Source organism: Harpia harpyja, chromosome Z (genome assembly GCF_026419915.1).
Source record: "Harpia harpyja isolate bHarHar1 chromosome Z, bHarHar1 primary haplotype, whole genome shotgun sequence".
Lineage (NCBI taxonomy): Eukaryota > Metazoa > Chordata > Aves > Accipitriformes > Accipitridae > Harpia > Harpia harpyja.
The window spans coordinates 8,924,178-8,941,091 of record NC_068969.1 but is presented as its reverse complement, the minus strand read 5'-3'; the positions used below and the strand labels follow the sequence as shown (position 1 = coordinate 8,941,091).

Here is a 16,914-nt window from a genome sequence, read left to right as displayed (position 1 = left end):
AAAACCACTCCTTCTCCAGCAAGATAACCAAACATTACATTATAGAATTGCATGACTCAATTTTAAAATCCAGATAGTGAGCATACACTTTGGTACCAGTATAGTTACATAGTAAGTCCTCAGGTGAAATTTTTATCGAATTATATTTTCAATGAAGTTATTCCTACCAGTACAGGCTAAAATGTAGGACCTCAATTGTACACTGCTTAAAAAAAAAAAAAAAATACTCTGTTCTACTGCCACGTGCTCTTGTGAACCCTGGGTAACATGTGGAGCACAGAAACTCAGAGAATGGAATTAAGCCTTTTACATTCTGGATACTTCTCTTGTCGAAAATCAAATCTTGGAAGGGTGTTATTTGACTGTAATTATCATATAAAAAATTTAGCGACCTGAGAATACTGTAAAATTTAGCTTTCATGCAAATCTTAGCTTTTATGCAAATCAATAAAATGCAGATTACGGTACCGATCTTGCCAGAATTCAGATGGCAAAGACAGTGAGTAGAGGAGGAGGAGAATTAAGCATGTCTGGCACTTGTGCATAGGCACTTATGGATCTAAGACAAAATGGCAATAAATTCCTCTAGTTCTGGGCTGGACTTCTAAATAAAAATTTATTGACAGAAGTGGAGGATATTTTTGAGAAGTTACTGAATTTATTCAGCAGAAGGGAAACATAGCTATTGTAAGGAAGATGAACACAATCTACTCAAGATCTTATAAATGCATATGTCTTTCTACACCATAATGAGAAGGTGAATATTATGGAATTTAAAAAAAGTCATGAGATATTTGGGGAAAAGGTGCATTTTTTTTTTTTTTTTTTTTTAAATAGGAAACCTTTCAGTATTATCAAATATAGGTTCTGTTCCATGACAGGTTGATAGTCAGAAAACACTGGAATGGTCTCACATTTTAAAGACTAAATCAGGAATATCAGGACTTCTTCCCAAAGGGACACCCAATCATTGCCTGAACAGCTGGAAACCTATTATTTATGTACAGGAGCGATCCTAATGCAAAGTTAGGACCTGCCCTGTTGCTGAAGCCATCCCTGCCTGAGGCCAATGGCACAGTGCTCAAATCAAACTAATCCGATAATGCTCCAAGCCGTACTAACTTGGGAGCCACTGTTCCAAAATCAGAAAAACCCACCCCAGTCCATTTCTGGAGAAACTGTGTGAAATAAAGTTGCAGAGAAAAGCTTAAATTTACCAAAATTAAATCAAGGCCTTTTCTTCTTAAATCTGAAATTAAGATATTGAATGCAAAGATCACAGCAGTTAAATACACAGTATCAGGCAAGAGTTGTTAAAAAACACTACTGGACAGAAATACTCTAATTAACTAGGATACTATTCCAAGTTTTGGCCGGAGAAGACAGAAATGAGTTAGAAAACGGAGGAGCCAGGTTGTAAAACTAGAACTCTGTAATTACAGCAAGGAGCCTCAGATTAACACAGATTTGGACATTATGCAGCAGTACAAATTTGTAAGAAATGCTAGTAGTTGACTAAAATTCAATTGATGGCATTTCTGTAAAGCTTATGGATAAACCTTAAAAAACATCTATTCCAAACACATTAAGGCCAGGACAGCTATGACAGTATTAAGTGTTTGTACTAAGGAGATAAAAAACGGTACGAGAGGAGGATTATTAATAAAAAGGTATAATGAGAATTTTCAAAGGGAAGTCATCCAATTCTTTATTGGCCCAGCTAGTACTACCTTATGATCTCAGTCCATAGTTTACCAGTTTCACCTTTCTTTTTAAGTTAAATTAAAAGAAGAAAACTATTTCTAAAGGTTCCTCTCTCTTAGCTTGATCCTTCTTCCATTGTATGTGAAGCTTTATTTATAAATGAAACGCTTCTTTGGTTATGCACTGTCTAGTTTATACTCAGTTCAAAGGAACTTTGTGCTTTCCTTTGAATTTGGTACAGAAGTTTTGCTGGAGTCAGCACACGATGCCCAATACGAAAGATGTTTTGTACACACACTATTCCTAGTCACCGTTTCACTTGCCAGCAGTTGCAGAGTATTAACTTCATGAGAGAATTTTCCGTATAAGTGTGCTTAGTGAAGCCTTTACAGATATGTACCTAATTTATTGAAATATTTTTCCCATTTTAACAAACATCCTCACCTGCTTCCTGACAACATAATGTCTTCCTCATAATATTCTTCTCCACTAAAATATTCCTGCTCTCCCAAATAATGATCATCATTGCAATAGTCTTGAACTTCACGTTCTTCACGGCAAATAGTAGGTCGACGCCCATCACCAGAGTCAGATCTGTAAGTAGCAAATAATCATATTTTTTATATTAATATAAATTATATATTGTATATTTTATACACAGTTCGTTTAATATGCTTCCCAGAAAAAAAACCCAGACAAGCATTAACAACTGTCCTGTTGTCAGAACGTGGTGTTATAGTAAATTGCGTAGAACTACAGTTCAGAACATGACTACTTTATCTGTTCCTTAAAGACAACCTCCCTTTATTTCCATCCCCATTAAAATAGTTAATATGGGAATGCTCAATGAAGTCAAATATTTTTAAGACATTTTTACAAAATATAGATTCAGAGTACTTTGAAGAAACACAGTCTCTCTCAAATGACTGAAGTTGCCAAATGGCTCAAATATTAAGGAGCACTCACTGAGGTATTCCAAGAAAAATCAGAAACGGATGTGCAAATCTAGATGATAAAAACAGCAATGCACTTCAAATAACACAATATAACCTATTTTTAAAAGTTGTCTTAGAAAATATTCAGGCCAGTAAAGATTTTGGGTCCCCCATAAACGGAACTGTACACATTAATATTTATAAAAGCTAAAGCCAGTGGGTTTTCCAGTCTTTGCAAGTCAGTTTTAAACAAAGGCTACCATTAGGTGTGATCTTTTGTCTGTTGAAAACTGCACAAACCTGCCTGGACTTTTAAAAGGGCTTGAATAATTTTGAACTTTACCAGAGGTTTATCCTTTTAGAACAGGCAGTGGAAAATCTGACTTAAAAATCGTCACTTAAGTTATTCAGCATATGCATTATCATACAGTTAATTTTGGAAATTGTACTGCTTTAAAAAAAAAAGAAAAAGGAAGGGGGGGGGGAGAAGAGGGGGAAAGAAACTACTTTGTCCTCTTTAATTATGTCAGAACAATATCAACTCACCTAATATATGTTTCATAGTAGCGGGTTCTATCCAGGTAAGCCATGAAAATAAGGAGAAAGATATTTTAAAATCAGGTAGTTCAGAGAAATTCATTGGTGATTATAGTGTACATGCTGTGACTAATCATTTCACTTTAAAAACTACTACTTTCAAACCTTATTAACATTATATATGTTTCCCATACATCAGAGCTATGTTTCAAATACATTTCACACATCAGTAGGCAACAGAAATGAAGCTAAATATATGAATTAATTTCATGTAGCATAAGTTTTCTTATAGTATATTTATAATATATAAATTTATTTAAAAGCAAATATGTATTTTTAAGTTTACCTCCTACTGCTTGGCCTTCTACGTTTCTCATGATCAGTTCTGGAGTACGAATGGTAGCCGTTTTCAGATCTATGCTCGTGATTTCCAAAACTTGTGTGTTTTCCATGAACAACTTTGGACACATTGGCATTATTGAGATTGGCATTGGTTGAGTTTGGAACTTGCTTTCCTACTGAGTTGTGATGATGATGATTGTGGTATACAGAATTTCCTGCCTGAGGATATATATTTTTCTCAGTCTCACTCGCAGATGGAATTGAAGGCCGCTGAACATGTAAGGGACGGTGTGTGGTGTTGATCTGTTGAAATGAATCTCGTCTGTCACTGCTAATATGGTTTATATGGTTGCCAAAGAGGGCACCATTCCTCTGTTTTAGGGGAAGAGAAAGAAAAAATTACATCAGATACCTTAACAGAACATATTGTTGACAGTGGTAACTTTTCTCTCCTACATGCACACAAAAGTAGCAATTCAAATAATGTGTGATTTTTCTTTCTAATTTTATGATGCTTCAGATGGGGTCTCCTGAAGTGATAGAGGTGTGATTGTGATAATGACAATATTTGCCTTTCAGAGTCAAGTCAACATTATGCTGTGATCATTATTCTTTTTCCGTACAACTAAATGTGACATCTGGCTTTCTCCACATTTTATTACGCAGGAGAAACCTAGATTCCCTATACATGAACATGCACCAACTTCCTCAGAAAGGGACGTGTCTGCTCAATTTTTGAAAACACTTTGGTGGAATTCTCTCCTATTCTCCCAGAGCATCAGTTTGCAACAGGCATCACTCAGACAGGATGGAGTGCCATGCAACAGCTTGCAAGCATATCTCAAGTAGGTAACATTAAGCTTCAGTGCTTCCATTCTTTCACCTTGCAGAGGTACAAGAAAGAGTAGTAACTCTTTATCAGCCCTGAGAGAGTGTAATGGATGGTGAAAGAGAGAATGAAATGCTAAGTTATGACTGTGACATGCAGCTCTCTCTTTACATCTGACCCAGATTATGTAGCCTCCCTGTCTAGCCAGGTGTGGGTCTTGGATGACAGCAGTCTGTCTTGAAGCTCAATCTAGGGAAGACAGGAGGTAATGATGGTTGGCAGAGAAATGCATCTACTGATGGTAGCTGCAGCACTGTCTCCAGTGCCGCATCCTCCTTTTTTGCAAAGGACAATAGCAAGCTATGGGGCTTCTGACATAATTACTGCAGAAGCATGCTTTTACATCTGCTTCTTCTGAAATGCTTGTGAAAAATTAGGTTTTCTTGCTGGCTGACAAATGGTTTGCAGATCGCTCCTGATTAGAACACCAACTTCATGTGTTCACCATTAGACTGAATATCTATAGAGTAAAAGAGGAAAACTAATCTTTTTTTCTGATTGATTCTTATTGATATCCCTCACAGGAAATTGGAAATGGCATTTATATTTAGTTGACTTCTGTGTAATTCCAGGCATTCACTTCAAAATACGCAGCTCTGTGTCTGTTGTGGTTTGGCTGCATAGAATTTCATTCTCTTCTTCCTATCTACCACTGCAGAAGTTAAGACACTTGCAATTTTAAACCTTGCCACTATCAAAATTTGAGATGACAAGGTTCATACCTTTTCTTAGGATTTGCCTAAGAAAAAAATAAGAATTAGTGAGAAAGAATTAGGGGCAGGAGAATCACCCTGCAGGAACTTCTTCCTAAATTTATGATGATATGCAAGTGTCCTGGTAATACCATTTTTATAGATACAGATATACATAAAATATACTTATTTATAAAATATTTATATTGTGTTGATTTGAGGGGGGATTAATTATTATTATTATTATTCTTCCATATTCAGGGATAAGCTCATTCTTTAATCTCATATTATACGATAAAACAATTCACATAGCTGTGTTCTGACATTACTTTATAAACATCTTCCTCCTCCTCTGGATTGTTTTCCTCTGGTTCATCATCTTGCAAGTCACAGGATATAGCTCGGCGTATTTCAGGGCCAATATCATGAAGTGTCCTTAGTCCTGCCTAAATCAATGACAATATCATAATACATTAGGAATACAAATTCTTTTTCGTTCTTTAATTACAGGTGTGTTAATTTATTTTAAAGGACAGTTAACAAGTTTTTGTATCCTGACATCCATAGAGGATGCATTCTACTATATATCTCTTTACTGTTATTAATAAAAGGCTTATATTCCAGTACAACCCTGTTGAGGTGAGCATGTCTTTATTATCACAGTGTAGATCCTGACTAAAAGACCACTGATGTTTATGGAACCCTGTGGAAATGAAATTCATTTTATGATAAAGTTTAAGTAATCAGCAAGAACTATAATAAAATGCATTTCAATGAGATGCATATTTAATGTTAAAAACATGTCTGCAGCCTGTGTCCACAAAGGAAACACAAAGAGATCTTTGCTATAGCAACAGCAGTTTTAGCAGAGCTCAGATGGAAGAGAAAGCAGTGAAATAATTCCAGCTCATCTGCACTGCACTGTTATATGCAGATATTCGATTCAAAGCTTTAGTTTAGGACAGAAAACCATCTAGCTACAGTAGGCTGGACCTCAGCGTATATTGGTTCATATTCCTCCCAAGCCTGCTACCACAAGCCACCTTTAGGAAAAGGGATAACGCTGAAACTGCCAAGGACAGACCTGCATGTTAGAGAGAAAACAGACATCATACTCAGGGCCAAGAATTCAGTGCTTTTGTATAGGCCTTACTTCCTTCAGAAAGGAGGTATTTTTCCTGTTTTAACTCTAGCTGTCATGGTCTGAAGCAAAAACCACAATCTTGTTCTTCCCAACTTTTTTTTTATCTCCTCAGGTTCAGAAGAAATCAGAGATTTGTTCGTTTAGCCCTTTACTAACACTACACTTACCCTACTAAAAATCATGCACAGCGCTTGGCTCAATTCTTGATTATGATCTAAAAACCTAATTTATTATTTTTCTACATTTTTTGATGCAGATGTGAGGGCTGTCCCAGCCCATCCGAGCTGTACTTCTATGGCATGACACTGACATTGCATGTTACTTGCCCTGGGGTGGCAGGAAGATGCATAGAGAATTTTGTGTGTTTCAGAGCCCCAGACGGAGCTGAAGGACCTTGGACGGCATCAAACGTGGCTTGGTCCCATTCAGGCTGCCTATCACACATGTTCCCTGGAGTACACCACAGCGTCGCAGTCAGGTTTTAGCTCAAAATGGAAATAGCTGGTTTGCTGGGGAGCAAAATGGCATTTATGCAGTGTGGGCAATCAGAATCTGGGAAGGGATGAACCGAAAAGCTTTGTATCTACCAGTGTAGATTTCCTTTAGGCTCCTCTTCGGGTTTCACTCATACCAGTATTTCACTTCCTGAAAATGGCACTTGACTGATCATATTAGCTACATATATTTGGCAATTATATTTTCTTCCTCAGGGATGCACTTTGAGAGTTATGCTATAATTGAACAAGGCTCTAAAAGTCATTTACTAGTGAGTTAATATACGTTTCATGAATACATTGTGCTTTCTCCCAATTCTTATGCTAATTGCATAGTCAAGAGCTTACCAAGGTTGCTAATGTCATCATTTTGTAAGGTGCTAAAGGGAAGTAAATTTACCACTTTAAGGTACAGATTTCAAAGTAGAAGACCAAAGGCTTCTATTTATTTAGCAGAGGCAAAGACAGTATTTATTTAGCAGAGGATTACTATTATATTATGGTTATTCAGTCATTAGCAAGAATAGTCACTTGCATTTCACACTCACTACCTGCTTATTTAATAGCAAAGAAAACGAGAAAGAAGAAAACACCTCAACGCTTCACGGACACTTTAACATAAAAATAAACTGAGGTTAGTATGAACAGAATACAATGCAAGAACTACTAAAATAAGAAAATAAGCATGCAGAAAAACAGCTGAATAGACCTACGCTATAGCAGTGAACATAAGAGACATAGTAGTCAAGTCGTGATTCCCCAGTGTTATTCATCTTCATAGACCCCATCTTCTAACGCTGAAGCTGAGTGCAGTGCTCTACAACTACACAAAAGCTCCGTGCTTTCAGTCAAACCCAGACTCCCTTCAAGCTAAGCCTTTCTGTGAACACAACTCTCAGCAGTATTATGAATTTTAACTCTGACAAAAAACTACTAGCTTATATTCCTGTCTGCCAAATTGTGACAAAGTACCACAAATATATGGCTAAATGCTGAGAAAATCCATGTGTTTGGCAGCAACATAATGAATAGTAATTTAATTTTGATTACTTTTCCAACTGCCTTCTGGTTTACTTCTGGGTGAATTACTCCTCCTTTACTCAAGAGAAAGCAGGCAGCTTTTATCATATCATGTCTCTTCAGTAATACTCATTTTCATGTAACAGACCTCTTGTGATGACACAGTCAACAGCAGAAGACTAAAACCTAGATCACCGTATGTAAAAGTATATGTTGGTTAAACTAAACCAATCAACTTTATTCACTCATAGCCAGTACTGAAGCCACAGGTTCTACAAGCAACATCTGCCTGCAGAATTAAAATATTCCTCGGTGTATTTGCTCTAACAGAACTACCTACAACAATTTTCTGAACTCTATCATTAAAATGACTACTCCCATGTACTGTCTTATTTTACCTGGTGTAATCTGACAGTATTCTAAGTAATCTAAGAACAATTTTTATGACAGGAGAGCGCTGCATAGTGAGACAAATTCTCACACTGAGCTCTTACTGATAAGACAATCCTTCATGAGATCAGTCAGCTACCACTGAAGTAGGGATGATGTAAAAATGCAGGAACGGGTACTTATATATCAGTAGGAAATTCCCTTCTCTGAACCACATTTAATATCTTCTGAGAAGATCGTAGAGGTAGCATGGACTGATAAAACATTTGACCTTACCTTCAAGCACTTCAGAACCAAATCAAAGATCTCCTAAAAGAACACACAAAAAAATCAAACCAACCTTCCCCAAATGTCTCCATTAGTTTACGGGGAAGAAGGCTCCTTCTGATACCCATTTCCCTATATAACGCTGCCCATTTTAGTCTGCCCAGCAAGAACCCTAGAGACACTATAATGCATAAAAGGGGAATGGGTGTATATGTTGTCCTCCATTTGTGAGGTTCTAAAAACTGCTACATTTAAAATTTGAGAGAATTTCTTCTCTTAGAAAAAAACCTGAGTAGACGGGACTTTTCAGAAAGCGAGCCTGGATAGTGATTTGTCTACATTTGCCAGAGGCATGCTTGTTTCTTTTTCACTACGACTGCTGAAGTTCTTAGGAGGCCATCATTTCCCCAAGTAGAACTTTATAAGACCTGTTGTTGTTATTACATGTAAAGATTCAAGACTAGCCACGTTCCTGAAGCATCATGCTATAATGACTTTTTAAAAAAAAAAGTCAAATTTGAGTGTCATACAGAAATTACTTCCTCACAGTCTTTGAGCATGGCTTATCAGAGTTGCAGAGGAAAGGAAATAGCAGCTAAATCCTCTTTACTTTCCCCAAATGGAACAACAAGTAGACAGTGATGACTGATATAAGAACTTTCATAACATTTGCTTTGGTTAGTAAAGATTACTGGAAGGGTCACACTCTTTCTAGTGTCCCTTATATCCTTTTTTTAATGGCAGATTCTTAATTCCTGAAGATTTTCTCATGTCCAGAGATTCTCACCTTTCCTTAAAGGAAGCTTCAAGATTATTTTATGCCATTTCAGCAGTAAAAAACACCTTTAAAATTTTTCCCTAAGTAAGTGCAAATGTGAATAATAAATACTGATTTATTTCCTATTTTTTGAGGACCAAAATACAATTCCCATCATTTCAAGAAGCAAGGGGGCAGTTCTGCCATCATATGTACATCTAATATCCATCTCAGCTCACCAGACTGAAAACCTGCCTGGTTCACAAGGCTGTTAAATCAGTCAGGTGGATCACGTTTCTGACAAAATATGTTTAATAATCCCAGTGTATTACCGAACACAAAATTGTTCAGTTCTGTTCATCTCTAGCTTTCCAACACAGAGTATTATTATTTGCTATATACAAATGTCTTTGCCTAATGTACCTGTAACTGGAAAAAATACATTTTTTTCCTCACATGGGTGTTAATTTTTATGTGCATTTACCGTATACTCTTTAGTAAATTTTGTTTTCATCAAAGACATTGGAAGATGAAAGGGTCTATAACAGAATAGCTAAAACATGCAAGAGACATGTTTAGGCACCAGTTCTATAGGGATAACATTGATCAAAACTGCATCATTGAATTATTCATGCTGTTCTGCAAGAGGACATCTGTTGTTTCTACTCAGGTTCTTCTATTTTGTTGTTGTTTCTTTGAAATAGAGGAAGAAAAGAGATTAATGTTACTGTGTTTGATGGACTCTAATTCTATTCTAGAGATTTCACTAGAAGTTTGCAAAAGAAGTTACTACTTATTCAGACATTTTCTCACCAAAATTTAATTTTTGATGCCTTCCTTGCTTAGTTTTTTCCTTGTAGGCATAAGAAAGATAAGACTTATCAGTCCAATGGTTAGTTAGCAAACCAGTGACACACAGTGCGCTGAACAACATAATTACATAATAAACCCAAGCATGTCTTTAAATAGGCTTTCCCGTAAATGGACAAGATGACTTCAAATTAACAGGATAATTCTGTGCAGCTGTGCTTTATGAGGCATAATAGCACCTGCAATGTGCTTAGGATGGCACAAGGCACTAATACACCAGTGCTGGGTCCTAAACAGCATCTGAAGAGACAATTAAAGATGTCCCTGTCTCTGACACAGCACTGAGATGACACACATGTGCTTTCAAATGCTGAAATAATAGAACTGTAGGAGTCCCTCAGTGACAAAAAATGTCAAATGACTAATAAATATATTCCTGAATTGGTCATTTAGAGAGAGATAAGCTTAAAGATGCTTGAAAACCACCTCACGCCAAAACACCAGAACATTTAAAAGTTAAACACTGAAACATTGAACAGTTAAACATTCTAAAAAGACTACGTTTAACAAATGCCAAATAGATTTAAAATCAATTTTCCACATCTATAGTATGCACAAAACAGTAACACCATTTTAGATATATGTCTTATATTAAGAAATTTGTAAATTTGTGTGTAATGCAGGACTCCAGAGTCATAACTTTTAGAAAACCATTTAAATGCTTATAAATACTGGAACTACAAAAAGGTAATTTTCCCTACATCTAAACTAAGCCCACATCAATTTTGAGGTATGGTGCAACCTACATATAGATGTAGTTTAAGCTCAGTTTAAGAAGTGCAAGCACAATATTTATTTAAACAGTAAGAATCACTATCACCCACATTATTTCTAGTCACGTAAAATACACAAAGCTCCCTCTTCTGAGGCATCTTGTAGTGAAACCAGGAAATAGAAGAGACTTGTAAGCTTTGCTTCACAGATTTTAGAATGATGTACATTTATGTATATTGCTATATAAATTCACTAGATCTGAAATAAAGCATAAACATGAATTCTAAATACTTAAGTCTTCAGAACTTCACAATACTGAAAGCCTGTGACTCTCAAAATGTTCATATAAACCATTATATATGTAGATAATGAATGTGTTTTTACTACCCGCTTATTCTATAGCAAAGAAAACTAGAACGAACAAAACACCTCGACACTACACGGACACTTGAACATAAAAATAAACTGAGGTTAGTATGAACAGAATACAATGCAAGAACTACTAAAATAAGAAAATAAGCATGCAGAAAAACAGCTGAATAGACCTATGCTATAGCAGTGAACATAAGAGACATAGTAGTCAAGTCGTGATTCCCCAGTGTTATTCATCTTCATAGACCCCATCTTCTAACGCTGAAGCTGAGTGCAGTGCTCTACAACTACACAAAAGCTCCGTGCTTTCAGTCAAACCCAGACTCCCTTCAAGCTAAGCCTTTCTGTGAACACAACATGAACATGGGAGCACAATTAAACTGAACTTGAGCAACATATCACCCCCTCAGCTGATGACTACTAGAGGGGTTTTCTTCTTTTTTGTTTTACTGTTTACTGCAGGGTTGATGTTACTTATAAAATTTGCAGAGAGAAAAAAACCATAATTAGTTTAATCTGAAACATGTTCCCAAAATCAAGTTCAGCTTAATAAATGGGTACTTTTGTGTACTTGTAAAGGGAAATATCCTTTATTTGTATGTATTAACAAAGAGGGTTACATGTAAATAAATGTGAAATACAGATGCAAATGTTACATAGTTTACAGTAAGTATTTTCCCTTGGAAAAATAGTGTAGAATTAATTAATTTGCTCTAACTACTAGACGAAAGTAATTAAACTTGTTCATGCTTCACTTAACATTTATTTTACTAGCAATGTGACTACTCTTTGGCTCAATACAAATTTCCATCGCTACAGAAAGACATCTCCTAAACTACTGCTACAAATATAATTTTGTTCTGATTTTACCCAGAAAATATATTTGTTCTTACTGCATAAGTATCAGTCAATAGCGTAAGAAAGGCACTGTGGGCCCTAAGGAATTTTTTTTCTCATGTCCTAGGAGCGTGTAGAACACCACAAAAATGACAGTAGATAGCTAACATGAACTGGTCACCCATCATTTCAGAACTACTTGCTTTTCTCCCCTTCATAAGGAGTGAAAAACCCTGGGTCTGCAGAAGACAGACTATTGTAGTTCCAAGCGATAATGTTATTTCACTGCTGAAGATGTTTTTGGTGACAATATGCAAGTTTAGACAAACTGCTGGTGGTTATAATTTGAAGTGTCCTTTTCTGAGTGAGGAGGAATTTGACACTTCACGGCAAAAAACACTTTACTCAATAGCCTAAGCAGATAATCCCGAGACCCACTTCACTTTCTAGGCTGCTTCCTCTTCTCTGACTACACAAACCCAAAGAGCAGCCTGTGTTAGGCTAACAGCAAATGCTCCATCCTTGAGGAAAACCTGATCTCTACAGAATAAAAATCAGCCTGAATGCAATTATTGTGGAGTAAGAAGAATTCCTGCCTGCTGCATGCTTTGGCATTCACAAAGCAAATCAAGTTTTGCAGGGAGCTCTGTTCCAATTTGCTGGCTCAGCCCAAACTTTTATTGTTTCTTCTCCCCCCCTAAACATTTCTCAAACTCAGTATCAGAAGCAGCTGATTTCTTTATTCCAGATGGGTCAAGGTTCTGGCCCCAAAATTGTGAGGGGGCTCTGCCAGTGACATTCTCCTGACACAGTACGAAATTTTGGTCTCATGCAACCAAATACAGTTCAGGCAAAGGATGAGATTTTCACAGTTTCATGTCTTAAAATGCCTAAAGTCTTCATGACAAAAAAAAGTACTCTGTACTTATTCTGGTGTTAATTCAGAAGCTGCTGATTTTACAGCTTCTACACTGTCCCCTGAGAGGTGGACACAGCCGCTCCTCACGCTACAGGGCCTGAAAGAGCCTGATCAAATGCTGGACACTGTTGAATAAAATCTCTTACAGAAGTAAATGTCGGCCCACCCACCACTATCAGTTTTCCTTCTCTTTCTCTAGTTTAGCTTGTCACACTACCATTACACTGCAAAAGAGCCACCTGCATAGTGAAAGAGGCATTTCTAAGAAATATTTTATCAAATTAAGGACCAAGTATCACTACCTTGCAGAGAGAGAAATTCAAGTAGGCTAAAGAGAAATGGAAGGGGAAGAAAAAAAAAAATCTTTACAACAGGTGTTTTTAAAGCTCTGTTGTCCTTTTAGAGAATTTAATATCAATTTTAAATGTATCCAGTCTTGTTAAATACTTGTCACTGATCAAGATCAACTGTAACATGCTCTTACTTAACAGTTTCAAAAGGACAGGGCCAGCAGTTTTAACAGCACTGCATGAAAAGTGCAGCTCATTTCAAAGTGAAAGCAGAATCAAGTGCAACTCCTTCAAAAAACTGCTTTGATTTTGTTGGCAGAAAGGCAGGCTAACTCCTCATTACCTATAAAACCCTCAGAACCTTGGAGGGGATAAATCACACCTTATTTTCTTATTGTTTTTTCTTGATGTTTTGCATCTCTTGACATCTTTGATGTCAGAGAAACAGCAGCCAAGAAGATTGCCTTAGTGTGATTCCCTGTTTGTTCACATCTTTATCACTGACATCAGATACATAAATATCATCAAGGCCAGGTAGCCGATGCATACTGCAGGTTATAAATATTTTTGGTTTGTTTTATAGAGCAATATAGCAAAGGAAGAACCCAAAGCAATAGAAAACTTCTTTTACTAGTCCTAATTTTTCAAACATTATCTGAAATTAAATTTGAGAGTGTTAGCATTGTAACTTCAACTAGAAGTAATTAAGGATGCGAGAGGTGTGTATGTAAGAAAGCAGGGTTAAGTAAAACAGTTAATTCAGAAACTGTAAGACCCCTATTAATTATTTTCTCCAGCTATTGAACCACCCCTAACTCAAAACTGCTTTTCAATAACAAAATACTCTTTAAAAGTAAGAAAAAAGTACATCCCTTGCATTCTTCAGAAGTGAAAGGATGATAAAAGTTTCTTGAAATTTAGGACTATTTTATTGACACATATACACTAATAACTGGTTCAAGTAGGATAAGAGGCTTGATAAAGTAAATTTTGCTGTAGTAATGTGGCTGTAAAGTGCTGGAAAAACATTTTGATGCCAATATAACTGCACACATAGAAAGCTTTTATATAGTGAATTGTGAATGATAGAAAAGACATTTGGGAGAAGGATAAAATTAAGGTGCCATTGATTTTAGTTTTTACATCTACTGCCAAAACTTCTTGCTCTGATCAAAAAAGGTGTAACTTTTTACTTAACCTTGAAATTAAATTCTTTTTGTGTCTCTCTAAAGATAACATCTTCTAAGAATAGTATTTTTACACACGCTCCTGAGTCAGTCTGCCCTCCTGGGTCCACGGATTGAATCTTTAGCTAAATAATGTGGCTTCCAAGGGAAGATTTATTCTCACACATGTTGAAACAGGACTTACTAACATGACTAATGTAGGCCACCAGAAATTTTGTCCTGTATTATGCAATTCTCTTCAACTAACTAAAGATGGTGCAGATGACTCCTTATCTTTTGTACTAGATTTTTTTAGAAGTGCTTTTCTGGCTGAAAAAAATTACTTTTTATGACCTTGAATTCTAGTTGTAATATTGTGAAGATTTTGCTTTGCAGTTCTAAAAAATCTTACACGTCAAAGTTCTTAAATTATTGTGCATCATTTTTCTGCCAATGTTAACATAAGCCATTCCATCAGAAACAGCAGCATGAGAAGTAAATGTTTTAAACCGTTTTAGCTAAAAGGAAGGTATCCAACTTAATATCCTACAATATAAGTAAAGAACTAGTAAAAAACCCCAAAAGCAGGTGTCACTCTCTTGGAGGAAGCAGTGCCTTAGGCCATTTGACAGTTAGTTACATGGTTTTCCCTTCAGTATCTTCAAAAATACTAAACAAAACTATTGGGGGAAAAAAAAAAAAGAAAAAAAAACCCCACCCCAAAACCCCAAGAAAATACCGCTGAAAACATAGGGAATAAAGGAAGGCAAAGGGGAGTGATCTACATTTAAAAAATTCTGTCACATTCTCATAAAACAGGGAAAATGGCAACATCCATGTTGTTTTCTCCCCTTTTTTTCAGGAGAAAGGAGATAAGGAAGGCTAGGCTAGATAAGGCAGCAATTGCAGGGTTTATGAGATCCGTAGGAAGCATGTTCTTAACTAATTAACTAGCTCTGCTGCTAATTCCGACTACCCCAAGAACAAGTTACAGATGTCAGCAAAAGTACATGAGCATTTATTGCTCATATAGCTTTTGACACAAACTGGAACGGGTGACCTCATTGCTTTTTATCTGCTGGTTTGCTTAAGGACACAACTGGTCTGCAATAGGGTGAGATGTTGATGAGAATATGGAAATACAGTTGGTCTTGTTCCTTACAAATAGAAGAATCAGATGGCTGGAAAGCCTTTACTTACTGTAGCCTGATAAAAATATTTTCCTCATCTTATTTAAAGCTTTAAAGAAACAATTCCTAGTACAGGAAGGTTCTGAATGACAGAGCTTGAAAAACTAGACAGACTTAGCCCAGCTTCTGCTGCTTTCATCCTTCCAGCAATCCAGAAAGCAGAAGCTGTTTGCGGTGGTATTATCATGACTACTAGATACCGTGAAATCTTAACTAGTTTAAAGGAGAAACTAAAGAAAAGCTGCTGCTGAAGTCACATCCCTGCCCTGGCTACAGGAAGTTTCTCATTTCAAAAAGAAAGTTCTCAAAACAACAAAAAGATAACGTAAACACAGCCAAGAATAAAAATAAAGGTCCCATATTTACTGGCAGATTTCAGTAGCAGCAACTCAGGTGTAGCTGAAGATATTTTTCCCCTCCAGAGAGGAGAGAAGGCTGACTAATTTAGTACTTTTTTTTGTTTACAATCTGTTCCACACATACCTTAGTAAGCAAAGTCAGATGCTGCAATACTGTATGCGCAGTTTGTATGATTAGTTTATGCAGAGATATATAAACAAACAGTAATTTCATCTGGATGAACTAGGTAATAAAGATATAAATCCACTGTGATTGCTATATGAAGTTCCTTCAGTGTTCACAATGCAAGTGTGGTGTATATTGACATAATAGTCATCACAATTTCCCTAAGAAATTGGGTGAGAGACAGAGTGATATTGCATGTTTCTGCTTTTCTTAGTTTACCAGAGAGATCTGCAAACGTTATTTTACTTAGAGTATTTGAGAGAATAAATGCAAAAAACAGCTGCTATTAACTCTCCAAGAACTGAAATAACATCCTCATAGTTACAAGCCTTTCACAGATCATTCAACAAAATTTCTGTAGTTGAAATGCAAGTTGATGGTATACCCATAAATTACACTGCCAAAAATGGTTGTTAACAACTTAGATATTTTAAAACATTAAATTTTTACAAGCATTTAAGCTTTGGACAAAGCAAGTCTGGAATGAAGAGGCTGAAAATGGAGAGACATCGAATTTGTGTACATTATAAGGCCAAAAGGATCCTCTGTGATCATTTGTACTAACTTCCTTAAAATACATCCCACAGGACTGTTCTCAGGGCATTGATCAGAAGGAATCAATTCCTTGTTGAAGTAGAATATCTTTTTAAGAAAGATATCCAGGTCTGTTTTAAACCTGTGTCCCTATATAATTAATTATTCTAACAAACATGGCATTTTGACTTTGAACTTGACTTGCCTCCCATATTGAATTATATTATGCCTTTATATGCTGGACTGAAAACCCATAAGACAGGGCTTTTTCCTAACCATAGGTTTCAGGTTTCTTTGAAATGGCATTTCCACTTTTATTTCATAAA

At 36.2% G+C, this 16,914-nt stretch overlaps 1 protein-coding gene across 21 annotated transcripts in view; it reads right to left on the bottom strand.

Moving 5' to 3' along the window:
- CACNA1D (calcium voltage-gated channel subunit alpha1 D) overlaps positions 1-16,914 on the bottom strand; it is a 240,574-nt gene that overhangs the window by 8,505 nt on the left and 215,155 nt on the right. For all 21 annotated transcript variants that reach the window (XM_052776103.1, XM_052776107.1, XM_052776094.1 and 18 more), the window contains 4 exons: positions 5,429-5,545; positions 3,523-3,890; positions 3,186-3,212; positions 2,149-2,298 (listed from right to left, as the gene is read on the bottom strand). In XM_052776103.1, coding sequence (XP_052632063.1) covers positions 2,149-2,298; positions 3,186-3,212; positions 3,523-3,890; positions 5,429-5,545 — 662 coding nt within the window. The remainder of the gene's footprint in view (positions 1-2,148; positions 2,299-3,185; positions 3,213-3,522; positions 3,891-5,428; positions 5,546-16,914) is intronic.